We start from the raw sequence: 13,194 nt of genomic DNA on the forward strand, positions 1-13,194 counted from the left end.
TACATAATTGATATTAAGAATAAAAGTCAGTTACTAGTCTTAAAATGTTTAAATACATACATATCTATACAAAAAATGGTACATAATTTATTATATATAAATATAAAACAGGTGAATGATTCAACTCATTCAATCTATATACATTAATGATATTCTCAGTATGAATATAATTTAATATTGATTAATTAAATCGCGAATATCATTACAGAGTGTTGCAAAATCTGGCCTTTGGTGACTTTCTAAATGCCAACATGGATACATTAGTTTAACATAAACAGTTTGAGGGCAATTAGGTGGACAAGGTAGTCGACTTCCTCGTTCTAAAGCAGCTAACAATTCGGCACTACCTTCTTCTTTACCATCACCATTCCGTTCCCATCCAACACCAGGAAGTTTTGGATCTTCACCGAGTCCAAATGTTTCATACATTGTTACTCCAAACGACCAAACATCGGATCTTGATGAAAACTTTCCATCTCTTAAACTTTCTGGTGCATACCATTTTATCGGTAAATCACGGTTTGTTTGTAGAATATAGTAATCATTATTTTCAGTGACTTGTGCCAATCCAAAATCACTGATCTTAACTCTTGCATCATTTGCAACGAGGATATTTCTAGCTGCAAGATCTCGATGAACTATACTTTTACTGCCTAAATAATCCATGCCAGTTGCAATGTCAAGAGCAATACTTAAAAGTCGTTTATGGGTAAGACTTTCTCGATGTATCGCTAGGTAACTTTGTAAAGAACCATGTTGAATAAATTCCATTACTAAACAAATCTCTGGTTCCGAAATGACTCCGAGAATTTCGACGACATTTGGATGCTTTAAAGTCTGAAATAAGATTGAATAAATGTCATTCAATACTATAGATTACAATAATAACCCTTGATAAGCATACAATGGGGATAACTAATAAATTTCTAGAAAGAAGTTAGTACAAACTTATGTATTCTTCATCTATTTTGAATAAATATACTTCAAATCAATATAAATATTAATAGATACATAAAATAAGAGTTAAATTAACAAACTATATTTTTAGATCGCATTTCTTTGATAGGGAAAATAAGCAACAGTTGTCTAATGAAAAAAAGAATTTAAATAATATCGAAGAGAACGTTGAAGTTGTAAATTGAATTTTGACTATTGTAGCAAAACTTTTGAATAAAGTCCTTTAAAGTAAAAGATAACAAGAGAATATTGATATTTAGAAATAGATACTGTGGCTTTTTCAATTAATGAACATTGTATAGCACCGTACTAAATGATGAAACACTGTGCTTGAGCAAAGCTCTTCACAATATTTACTCGTATATCATTGTGCTTACTATTGGAATGCTTTCTAGTGAACACAGAGACACCCAATGCACATTGGTGTTCTAATTGAAAAACTCATACTCATTAGTTGACATAGTTAGACCAGACTCTGTAGCTAAAAGAATCTTATCTGAATTTCAGATGGTTATGCTTTGAACTTTTATTTTACACACAAAATAATAAAGTAAGATTTTAGTTATATTATCATTTAAATAAAAATTAACTAAGACAATTAGATGCAAACGTGTTTATTGTATTAATAAAGATCTAAAATATTTATAATTTGTAAAAAAATGCCCAGACCTTTTGAATCTAGAAACACTTCAAAAAGTACTATAACAGTGTATGCCTTTCAAGGGTTACTGGAGTTTAATAAATTAAATATAAATAAGTAATTTTTTACTGAGAAAAATATGATATTGAAGTAAATGCAATAAATAATAAATGGTTAGTTTTAATGAACAATCTATTTATAAGAATAAAACTTAGTTAAGTGGAATCAAAAAGAATGAGGCATTTTATTTCACTTACAAAAATATGTCGTATTCAGTTGAAACAAAATTTACTTCGATTATTAAGATTCAATTATACATATATTGATTCACTGTTATCTTTGATTTTACTTTTATTCGTTATTGAATACCATTCAATATGATATATTTCAGACATGAGGATTTATTAATTTGACTACCAAAAAGTTTTAGAACAACAAATTTCAATTATATAAAGGTTTTTCGTTTATCTATATTCCACTAAACGAAATTTAATTTTACATTAATATATGTATCACCATAAGAACTAACGAGATTTCCAGTAATTCTTCATATATTTATTTTTTGTTTTTTATGATTATTTATTTATTTCAAATGACTTACCTTCATAATGGCAATTTCTCTTTCAAAATCCCGCAAATCTGCTTCTAATGCTTTCGTTTTCAGTTTTTTAATGGCTACTTGTTGTGGTTCAGCATCTTTTGTATTGTTTTTCTCGAGAATTCCTCGATAAACCTCGCCATAAAAACCCTGTCCAATTTTTCCTTGAAAAATAACATTACAGTCAGCGTCCAATTCGTAAATACCCTGCATTTGTCTCAACGGATCACCGCTATGACTGTTTGTTTCATTAAAATTATTGACTTCATGAAGTGATTCGTCACGGCGATTGTTATGACTTGTATTCTCAGCCAACCATCCTAAATAAGCGGACAATTCTTCTTCCGCTTCATTGTCAGTAAATTGAATTAATTTTGCACCACCTTGAAATATTATTTGTTTTTATATTTTCAATTTTAAAATTAAATGGTGTAGAAATAAAAGATCACTTACCATCATCTAAATCATCCCAAGGTAGGCTTGTGCGATCAGTAAAAAGACTACTAGCCCTTGATTCACTATCTGATGAAGAATTATTATCTATCATTTCATGGCCATCATCATTATTAGCTTCTTTATCGTTAAATAATTTTGGGAAGGCCGTAGCATATGTATGAGTTCGTCGAGAATTATAAACTTGATAGAGTATTTGATTTATATCACGCATTATTGCTTGAGGCTGTTTCCTAGGTCCATTTGGTTCTCCCCAACATTCCAACATCAGCTGATAGACTTCCATAGGACAACCATTGGGTATTGGCAATCGTTTTCCACTAGTATAAAACTGAAAATAATTTATCATTAATTATTATATGTCAACTTTAATGTTATAATGTATCCTTTTCATGAAATTAACAATGATTATAATACTGACATCTAATACTGACAGACTATAGATTTACTTTTAAAAAAGATCTATACAGCTAAAATTAGTAGTTGATGTTGTCAATATGAGAAAATGGTTTTTATTATGATATACATACTTTTTTCATGATATTAACATCTTGATGAGTAGGAAGTATAGCACCACGAGAGAATATCTGCCACAATGTTGTACCTAGAGCCCATACATCAGCACTTGTATTTTTTTTAGCCATTTCTAAGTTATCATAATACTCAGGTGGTAACCAATGGATGCTATTTAGAATTATTAGATATTATTTTAAATTCAACAAAAATATAATTAATAGAAATACCTACGAGTTTCAAATTAATATAAATAATAGAATAATTAAGTTTACTCACTCAGCTTGTGTATAGCTAAAAAGACCTGGATCAGCAAGTTTGACAATAAAACTATTATCCGTGTGTGCATGAACCAATAATTTACGACATCGTATATTTCCATGAACCACGCCATTTTCTTCCTACAATAAAAAATTTTCATCGTTAAAAATTTGTATTTTTATGATTATTACCAATTAAAGTTTCAGTTTAGGTACCAGATGCCACACAGCGGTTGCTAAACAAGCTGATGCTTCTACCATGTCAACGGTTTTAATAGTTTGCGAATTATTTTGAAGATAAACATCCAAAGGACCGTATTTAACAAGTTCCATCAACATTCCAATTGCTGGCGCGACTGTTATTCCATATAATCTAGTATTTGCACAGAAAAAACATTTTACAAAACAGTCAAACATAAATGACATGTTTTTCATCTCGTGGTATATATACTATGTTTTTCATACTTATGCGAACAGTTCTACACTTCTTTTATAAAAAAGTAAATTTTTCGCACAAGTATGGTAAGAATAAATAAAATTAATTACCTAACAAGCGCGCCTGATCGTAATTGACCCCATTTACCAGCCAAGTCTAAGAATTCTCTTGTATATTTCCATTCTTCGTCTCTTAATACTTTCATCGCAGCTTCTAGTTTTTTACCTTTAGCCACTCTCCACATTGCTCGATAGACAATTGTTGGAGATTGGAGAAAATTTCCCTTAATAAAATCTACATTATGTTCTACAAAGGGCTGTGCTTTATATACTTGTAGTTGTTGCGGTGGAATACATCGTGGTCCACCTTCTAATAACTCTGTCACTATCTCGTCATCTGCTGTCACATCACTTCCCATACCATCCAAAGCACATATCAAAAGAGGTGACTTATCTGTCAATAATGAAATTAATCTTCATGTAATTCTTGTTTTTTTTCTTTTTGATATAAATAATGTAAACAAATCAATTAAGAAAGAGAAATTAAACTAAACTGAAAATAAAGCCAGAAAGCTACATGAACTTGAGAAAGAATAATGTGATTAGATTAAAGTGTGAAAGCATAGGAAGATATAAAAAGTAAAAGTGTCCGTAGGAAATGTTGAATTTCACGATAAGTAAAAAAGAAAATTGTACGAAGAATTCAAAAAATAGAGTAGAACTTTCATGAACTCTCATCATTAAAATTCGACTTTTTTTACTTTGAAACAGACGTTACTTTTATTCTTTTGCTTAAAAATAGAGTGAAATTTTAATAATCAATGATAAAAGAACAAAACGATAAAATTTGTATTATTTTGTTGTAATCAACTTACCCATATTTGTCAATTCTACAGTTTTAAATTTATAAAAGTTCTACAGTAAACAAGAGAATTCGAAAATCTAACCAGCTCGTGCACAAATAACTTAGACATACTGAATAAATTATAAGAAATTATAGATGGTTAGTCAATGAACGAATACAGAAAGTTAAATATATTGTATGTGATACTAAACTAAGTGATTATTAAGCTTTCAGACTGTGTTAAATACAAATAAACAATGATTTTATCTTACCATATTCTGACGGAGGTAAACATTCAGCTAAATATAACGATTTTGCAGGATCTTGATGAGAATGGATTAATTGTGGTATTGATTTGTATACATTCATCGAACCAAATAAAATGAAGTTTTCTGTGCCAATTTGTTCGATTTTATATGTACGTGGTTTATTATCTTTCCCACAGGAATCGAGATAAAAAACATTATATTTTGATTCACATTCTCGTAAAATATATGTCCCAGGATAGTTGGATCGTTTTCCATCAAGTTTTGAATAAGAAAACTCGCCTCTAAAATGAATATTCATAACATACAATAATATTGTAGCATTGAAAGCTTTAAATTAAATGAATAATTCAATTTTACCATTCATTTTTAAATAAAATTACACTAATTGAGAAATCAACAAAAAAAGATGTTAATTTTATAAGATTATTAGAATTAAAATACATTACCCAACTGGTCCATGACATCTTAACCGATGTAACTTTTCAATACTAGGCGTAACAACATCTCGGCATAAATTAAAATTCCATTTAACAGCTAATCTATAATATCCGTCCAGTGCAGATACAAATGACATCAATATAAAGTTTGTTGGAAATTTCAAGTATGATGGTATTCCATTTTTTCGTGATATTTCAATTGTATTGTCTTGCCTAAAAAATGTATAGATAATGTGTTCAATTAATATGTTGAATTTACTGAATTAATTACTATTTCTAAATCAAAATAAATTCACTAAAATGAACATAAATTTTTTTCAAATTGTAATCAGATGGAAATATAATTATATAAAAGTAAACTTAATTATGATTTTTATGTAAAGTTGATTCAATCCAAAAAATTATCAAATATCAATCGTTGGTGTTATTTCTTTTAATAAAATTTATTCTTCAAGTTTTTTTTACGAAAAAAATCATCTAATTATTTCTGCATATCAAATGGTATTTTACTCAATTAAAAAAAAAGTTTTTTTCACCAATTGCACAATGAAAATATTCATTGAAATTAATCAATTAATGATTCAACAAAAAAAGTCAATAAATTAATACTATTGAGACTAATAATTAATTGTAAAAAATTTGCTGTTCTATGTTTGTAAAAAAAATTTTGCAAAAATATTACCTTACGGAAATAAAGCATAAATCTTCTATAGCACAAAGTAGTGTCCACTGACTATTGGCATCGGTTTCACAATACTTGACTTCTAATGCAGTGATTCTTAGCAAAACACGAGAAGGTGGATTAGGGTTACCTTTATCCATAAACGCTTTATACTCTTCACATGGATAATTGGGTGCCATACTTTGAAATTGGTTGAGGTATTGTTCTTTAACATAAGAGGCATCATGACCTGATATTCTGGCTAAGGCATTATGTATAGGTTTTTTGATAAAGAATGAATGCCTTTTTATACATTCTTTCGGTATATATTTTTTATAATCTGACTCAACAATTTCTTGTGGCACATCTTTTTCTAACATAACCCTGTAAATTGTAAAGTAATTAATAAATTTGGATTCAAAAATAATATTTAATGTTATTGAATAGTAATAAAAATTAAATTTTAAAAAAAGTAATTGTCAGTTCATTAGTTAAAAATTGTTTTAAAATTTTTAACTAATGAACTAAAAAGATACTTTCTACCAATCATCAATATTAGTAGAGTACTATGTAATATTTTTACACTATCTTTACTATGATAAAAAAAATAGAAATTATTCTGTTACCTGTACATGTCACTAACACCTAAACCAATCAGTTCCCGTTTATGTTTTTCATAAATGATATCTGGTACTTTGTTATCTAAAACATCACAGCGTGCTTGATGAAAATAATAATTATAAGCAATATAATCAATAGATTTCAGTCTTTGAAGATTAGCAGGTTTAAATCGTAATCGGAATTCTAATTTAATTTTCTCTTGAACTTCAAATCTATAAGCTGGAGAAAACCAAAGCCGGTTAGATTTATTTCGTAGTGCAAATAAATGTCGAGCAACTGGACCTATACCAATTTGTTTGCATACCTATTTAAAAAAAACATTTTAATTTATTTATGGTAATATTTCTTATTAAGCATGAAACATTGTATATTTACCGCTATGCACAAATCTTCTGCAGTCCATCCAGGAAGGTAAGCAATGTTCAATACCTTTAATTCAGTTGCTAAATAAATGTTGAATGTTTTGTTTTCTTCCATTTTTGGAGTCATCACAAAAAACATTTCATATTTTGATGTTGTTTTCAATGTTAGAACAAATATAACTATTCCAATTGAATACTTAATTACTTTTTTATTTTTCAAATAAATAAATTCATCATATATACTTAATTTAAATAATTACGATAATGTTAATAAATAAAGTTCATACTTTTTTATAACTTTAAATACCATAAGATGTTTACGGTGCGTCGTGTGGATTAGCGAACTGTATAGTCGGACTGAGAAGAGAGTTCCTTAGATGCTCTTCATGTGTTCTTGTACGCTTGCGCAGTAGTAAAAAACATGGTAGAAGGGGTAGAAAATCAGTGGTGGGGAGCCCGAAAGCATTGAAGCAACTGAAGAACTCTTTTCTTAGTTCGACTATACTATACTATTGTCTATACTATATATAGAGCGGCTCTTAGAGATGTGAATTTACCGGTAATAGAAAATTCGGTAATTACCACGTAAAATTACCGGTATCTGACGGTATTCTGACGTCAAAAAATTCTGAATGTAAAATTTACCGTCAAGCCGTCGGTCAGCGTAATTACCGGTCATTCGCATCTATATAGATGAATATGATGAGCTTTTTACCGAGGAAATGGCTTGCTTTCGAACTTGCTTGCCAATTTGCTTAAGTTAATTTTGCTTTTTGCACTTGTTAATTTAAAACTAATTAATTATTATAAGATGAAAAAAAAATTTTGTAATTTGTAATAAAAAAAATATTTTACATTTTTGACTGTTAGGACAGAAATAATAAATATATTGAAAATTATTATAAACGTTTATTTAGTTAAGTTTTTGGTACATTTTTTTTTATAAAATAGATAATCCTTCGTTATTACATATTATAAAGAATTTGACTTTTTTAACTTTTATGTAAATTATTTATGAAAAAATAAAACCATATAATCTATAGTTTCTATCAACTAGTAATATCACATAATAATTGACATATTTCATTAGGAAATAACAAGTCTAATACTGATTCAATTCCATCAACATCACTAATTAGTCTTGAGTAAATTCTTCTTCTAAAAATTCAACTTCTTCATGCTCAGCACAAATTTCACTTATTTCATCCTCTCCTTTATTACTTTCCTCATCTTCTTCCCATTCTTCTTCTGTATTTTTTGGTGAAGGATTAAGTAATTTTAAATTTCTTGCAATGTATGTTATTTTTCCAGCTCTATCGATACTTAACTTATTTCTTTTAGATGAATGAATCCATCCTTGTGTACTAAAGGAACGCTCGGTTGCAGCTGATGTTGCAGGTAAAGTCAATATAGCCACAGCTATTTTGCTCAACGAAGATTTTTGGCAAATACTTTGCCACCATTGACATGCTGAAGTGATTATACTTGCTCGCTTAACGTAGTCGTAACTCCACATACTTGATTCTGACACATAATCTGTTAAATCTTTTAATACCTTATCACTATTTAGATTTAATTTATCACCAAGATTTATAATTGATGTTTATATATTGATTTGTTCTCCCCCATTGCACCAAGTTCTCAATGAAAATCCTTATCTACAAATTGAATTTTCTTATATTAAATATTATCAGTATTTTTAATAAACAAATAAAAATGAAAATATATACCTGATAGAACAAATAAACAGTTGTATGCCGTTGGGAATTCTAAACTGTGATTGGACATGTATTAACCAATCAGAGATCAGCATTTTTCTGACCGGTATGGTAAAACAGGCTTGGTCATTGACGTGTTTTTTACCGGTAATTTACGGTAAATTTACCCGTCAATTACCGATTCACATCTCTAATAGAGCGTTTTCCATTTAGAAAAAAAAGTCGACACAGTGCAACACAGTGTCGACCATACTATAGCAAAAACCTAATGCCAACTAAAGCTTGGTAACTTCAATACTTTCATTGGCAACACTACTTTTTCACAACGACCAGCAAATTAATGATTGACTTTTAAAAAAAATAATGGATAATACAGGTAAATTGAGAAAATTATCAGATATAAAAGTTTTTCGTTATGAAATTAAGGTAGTATCTTTTATTATTTACACAATGCAATGCTATGTAAATGTCAATGTATGTATGATCTCAAAATTCTCATTTTTTTTTTAAATTTTAAAAAAAAATTTTTTTTCTCCTAGTAACTTTTATAAGCTGCCCTCTATCGAAACACAATAAAAGTAAATGTTCCATTTATAAAATTAGTATGCAGGCTTGAGTATGAAGGGTGGGGGTAGAGCTTGCCGGCGAAGTGCCGGAACTCTCCGCAAATTGTTTAAATTGCTGCTAAATATTTTTAAATTATTTTTGAAAAAAAATTACATTTAAGTAACTGTACTAAAAAAGAGATTATGGCCCTGTTCGAATATCTTCTCCCTCAGCGTTCATTAATGCGTGTTGCACTGTGTCGACTTTTTTTTAAATAGAAAACGCTCATTATATTCTCCATGGTGTACACTTTGGCTTTATTGATGCCTTTCCTATATCATAAGAAAGCAATTACCAACCGCCGTAATTATTTTTTTTTATATTGAGTTTCCAATTTTGCATTCTGTAAAGTTAGGCTGAATTACAAAAACTCGAGAATCCGTGATTATCTTTTAAATATGATGTTTTATTAGGATATAAAATTCTTTATTATTTCTTTATCATTAAAAAGGTAGACAAGTGGTTAACAACTTGTTTATTATTATTTGTAAATTTACAATTAACAATTATTGTAAGAAAATTCTCAAAAAAAATTAATCAGTTTATTATTTTTCATGTCTTAAAATCACGATGGCCGTTTAAAAATGACTAGAAAATTACAATTTATTAATTTTTCAAAGTAATTTTCCCGGATTATTGTTATTTGCGGTAGACCTTCATGCCTTTTTGATAATAAAAAAAATTATTCTATATCGTGAAAACATTCTATTTTTAATATAGATTATATATAATATATAATTTTTTTTACTAATTTTTCGTTCGAAACAGTTAGTTGCCGATATCTTTGTTACATTCTATTCGTATTATAAATAAAATCATTTTATCTAATAAAACGCAGTAATTGGAATATATTTTGTCATATTTTCCAGATACTTTTTGCTACCACTAATTAAGTTAAATGAAACGTTAAGAACCATGCACAAAGATTAAATGTCGAAATGAATATTTAAAAAAATTGATTTATTTCTTAAAATAAATAAAATTTATAGCACTGTGTCTCCTAAATTCGTGTTTAGGGCTCGCTTAACTGTTGACCTAAATAAACAATTATGAAACGAGTAGAGAGGAATTTTTTCAGGCCACGGGCTCGTATTTAGGATCAATCCATACATTTCTTCTCTAATAATTTGACTTTCACCCCCCAAAAAAACGAAAAAATATATTTAAAAACATTCAAAATCCCGAAAAAGTAACAAATAATAAAATGATTAATGATTAAAATTACATGCTTTCGTCGGTTATGATTCAGTCTGAAGTATGCTAAAACCTCAATTAATGATTCTCAAATGTTTTTTATGAACGTCTTTGCTCAATCGTAAACAATATTCTGGCGTAAAATATTTCCTGAAAGTTATTTAGTTTAAAAACCATCTTATTCCGTAATGAATATCGACAGTGATTACAGTGATTTAGACGACGATTATAATGATTTTGTTCCTGATGAAATAAAAGAAAAAGCGAAGAATATTGTTTTACAATCAATGCCAACAAAATCTTGACAAATATACGTGGCAACTTATAATGCTTTTAAATCATGGCGAAAAGAAAATGTCAAATCAAATTCTTTTGCTGAAGATGTATTCGTAGTCTACTTTGATAATCTTTTTCAAAGATATGCCCCTCCCAGTTTATGGGCTTTTTAATCGATGTTAAAAACTACTATCAGAGCATTTGATAATGTTGATATTGGTAATTACAAAAAAGTAACGCTTTTTTTTAATCAACCGATTCAGATGTTTCGACGAAAAAATATTTCACCAAAATTTCAAATGTTGTACCAGTATTAAATGAAAAATTAATTAAAACAGCAGTCTCAATGTCCAAACCTGAATATAATGATTCATCGAACTTTGACAAACCTTGTTCATCAGCATCAAATGAAGTTAAAGTTAGTACATCAGGCTATCAAAAAAAATTTTAATCTACTTATCATTAAGAGATATTTTGTTTCCCCATGTAGTTAACTGTTCCGAATTGCAGAAAGCAGCTGAGAGCTGTTTTCGTGTTTTGAATGTATTCAAAAGATACATTCGTAGTTCAACCATTGAAAAAGACGGAATCACAATTCAAAGCTTGGGGTTAACTGAGTTTGATCAAAATCTTGAAAATAAAGCTAATAGTCAAAACGATCCTTGTACGTGGGCTGATTTAATAATTAGAAATATGAATTTGTTTAGAGAACTATTTTGTATTGAAGCATTTGAAGAAGATCGCAATGCAAGTGAATTTCATAAATAGACTAGTATCATATCTAAAATGTTAGATATCATCATAGGATTACTCACCAACAAAGCTAATATTCATGGTAGTAATCATGATAACTATGAGCTACTTAACGTTACTATTCAAAAAAGCAATATACTAGAAGCATGCTTTTTCATAAGAAGAGGAGCTCTTCTTGGAGGAGATTTTATTGTATTGCTACTTGGAGCGATTGAACAGAACAATAATACAATAGCTAAGACATTAATAGATCATGGGATGCAATATAATCCATCTAATCAATTAATTTAATCATTCCTCTCAACGTCGCAATATTTAATAAACAATCGAACATAATTAATTATATCATACCTCAGGTTTTATGTTTGAAATCTTCAGACCATTTTACTGATATCCAAGTTTTATTATCTATAGAAAATGAAGGAAAAATACATCTTCAGACTCCAGGTAATTCGTATACTTATGTTGCGATCAAAAATAGATATCGTAAAATAGCTCAGTTTCTCCTGGATTATAATCCTAACGTCCAATACATAACTCCAGATGGTGATACTGTACTTCATAAGGCCATAGAAAATGATTTCAATGCTAAGTTTATAGAGACTTTAATAAAACGTAATTCATCAGTGACTGCTGTTAACCATACTAAGGATACACCACTTCATGTTGCCTGCAAAACTAAATCAACAAATCAATTGGAGATAATTAGAACACTTCTACGTTACAATGCGAATATTAATTGTACTGATAATGACTTAACTACGCCTTTATACTTGTGTCAAACTCACAATTTAGAAGTGGTTAAAGTTTTGCTTAAAAAAGGAGTTAATCCTAATATTAGAAACAACAGAAATCAAACACCTCTTCACGCAGTTTGCGGATTCAAAAATACATCAACCCAGCATAAAAGTAATATTTCAAACATAATACAATTATTGTTGCAACATAATGTAGATATTAATGCTGTTGGTATTCAAAAGGTTGGACTCCACTTTTTGAAGCTTGCAATACATCTCATGAGGAAGCAGTTCAAATTCTTCTAGGTAATCATGCGAATATCCATCATATGGATTTAGAAAAATTAAATCCTCTTTATATTGCCGTACAAAATTGTTCATTTAACCATACTGAGGTTGTGGAATTACTTTTAAAATATAAAGTTAACGTTAGTTGTGTTAACAAGTTTGGACAATCTATTATCCATCTTATTGCTGAGAACAATGCTTGGACACTTATTGAACGTTTTGGTGTCACAAAACTCAATTTTAATGCTGTAGACAATCAAGGAAATACTCCTCTTCATCTTGCTATTAACAAACAATGTCCTTTAACGATTGTAAATCTACTAAAATATGGCGCTGATATAAATCTTGTAGATGCAAAAGAATGTACTCCTCTTGAAAAGGCTGTAGAATATGTGTCGTATAATCGGGAAAAACTCAACGATAATGATTTTATTCAACAGGGGTATCATTCCAATTATAATGCGAGTTATAACTTGAACGTTGCTTATCTCAAAATTTTATACCAAAACAAACATGTACTTTTAAGTAAACAAATAGTAGCACTTCTAATCAGACACATAGTTACATTGAAG

At 28.9% G+C, this 13,194-nt stretch overlaps 1 protein-coding gene across 1 annotated transcript; it reads right to left on the reverse strand.

Annotated features, from left to right (window-relative positions):
- Positions 1 to 8: 8 nt before the first annotated feature.
- hop (tyrosine-protein kinase hopscotch) lies at positions 9 to 7,515 on the reverse strand. Its single transcript, XM_035079315.1, has 12 exons — positions 7,064 to 7,515; positions 6,694 to 6,992; positions 6,089 to 6,451; positions 5,416 to 5,619; positions 4,973 to 5,250; positions 3,968 to 4,310; positions 3,638 to 3,794; positions 3,441 to 3,562; positions 3,179 to 3,332; positions 2,649 to 2,979; positions 2,199 to 2,578; positions 9 to 837 (listed from the first exon to the last, which is right to left on the reverse strand). The coding sequence occupies exons 1-12, from the start codon at positions 7,187 to 7,189 to the stop codon at positions 172 to 174; spliced, it is 3,423 nt and encodes a 1,140-aa protein (XP_034935206.1). The 5' UTR covers positions 7,190 to 7,515; the 3' UTR covers positions 9 to 171.
- Between the last annotated feature and the right edge of the window lie 5,679 nt (positions 7,516 to 13,194).

This window comes from Chelonus insularis, unplaced genomic scaffold, assembly GCF_013357705.1.
Source record: "Chelonus insularis isolate UGA/USDA-ARS -01 unplaced genomic scaffold, ASM1335770v1 contig_23_pilon, whole genome shotgun sequence".
Classification (NCBI taxonomy): Eukaryota; Metazoa; Arthropoda; class Insecta; order Hymenoptera; family Braconidae; genus Chelonus; species Chelonus insularis.

Excerpts from the sequence above, each read along its gene's own strand:
- hop (XM_035079315.1), bottom strand. The coding sequence starts at position 7,189 with ATGTTTTTTGTGATGACTCCAAAAATGGAAGAAAACAAAACATTCAAC. Across the intron at positions 5,620-6,088 it reads TTATGCTTTATTTCCGTAAG|GCAAGACAATACAATTGAAA; the intron begins GTAATATTTTTG and ends TACATTTTTTAG. Across the intron at positions 2,980-3,178 it reads ATGTTAATATCATGAAAAAA|TTTTATACTAGTGGAAAACG; the intron begins GTATGTATATCA and ends AATTATTTTCAG.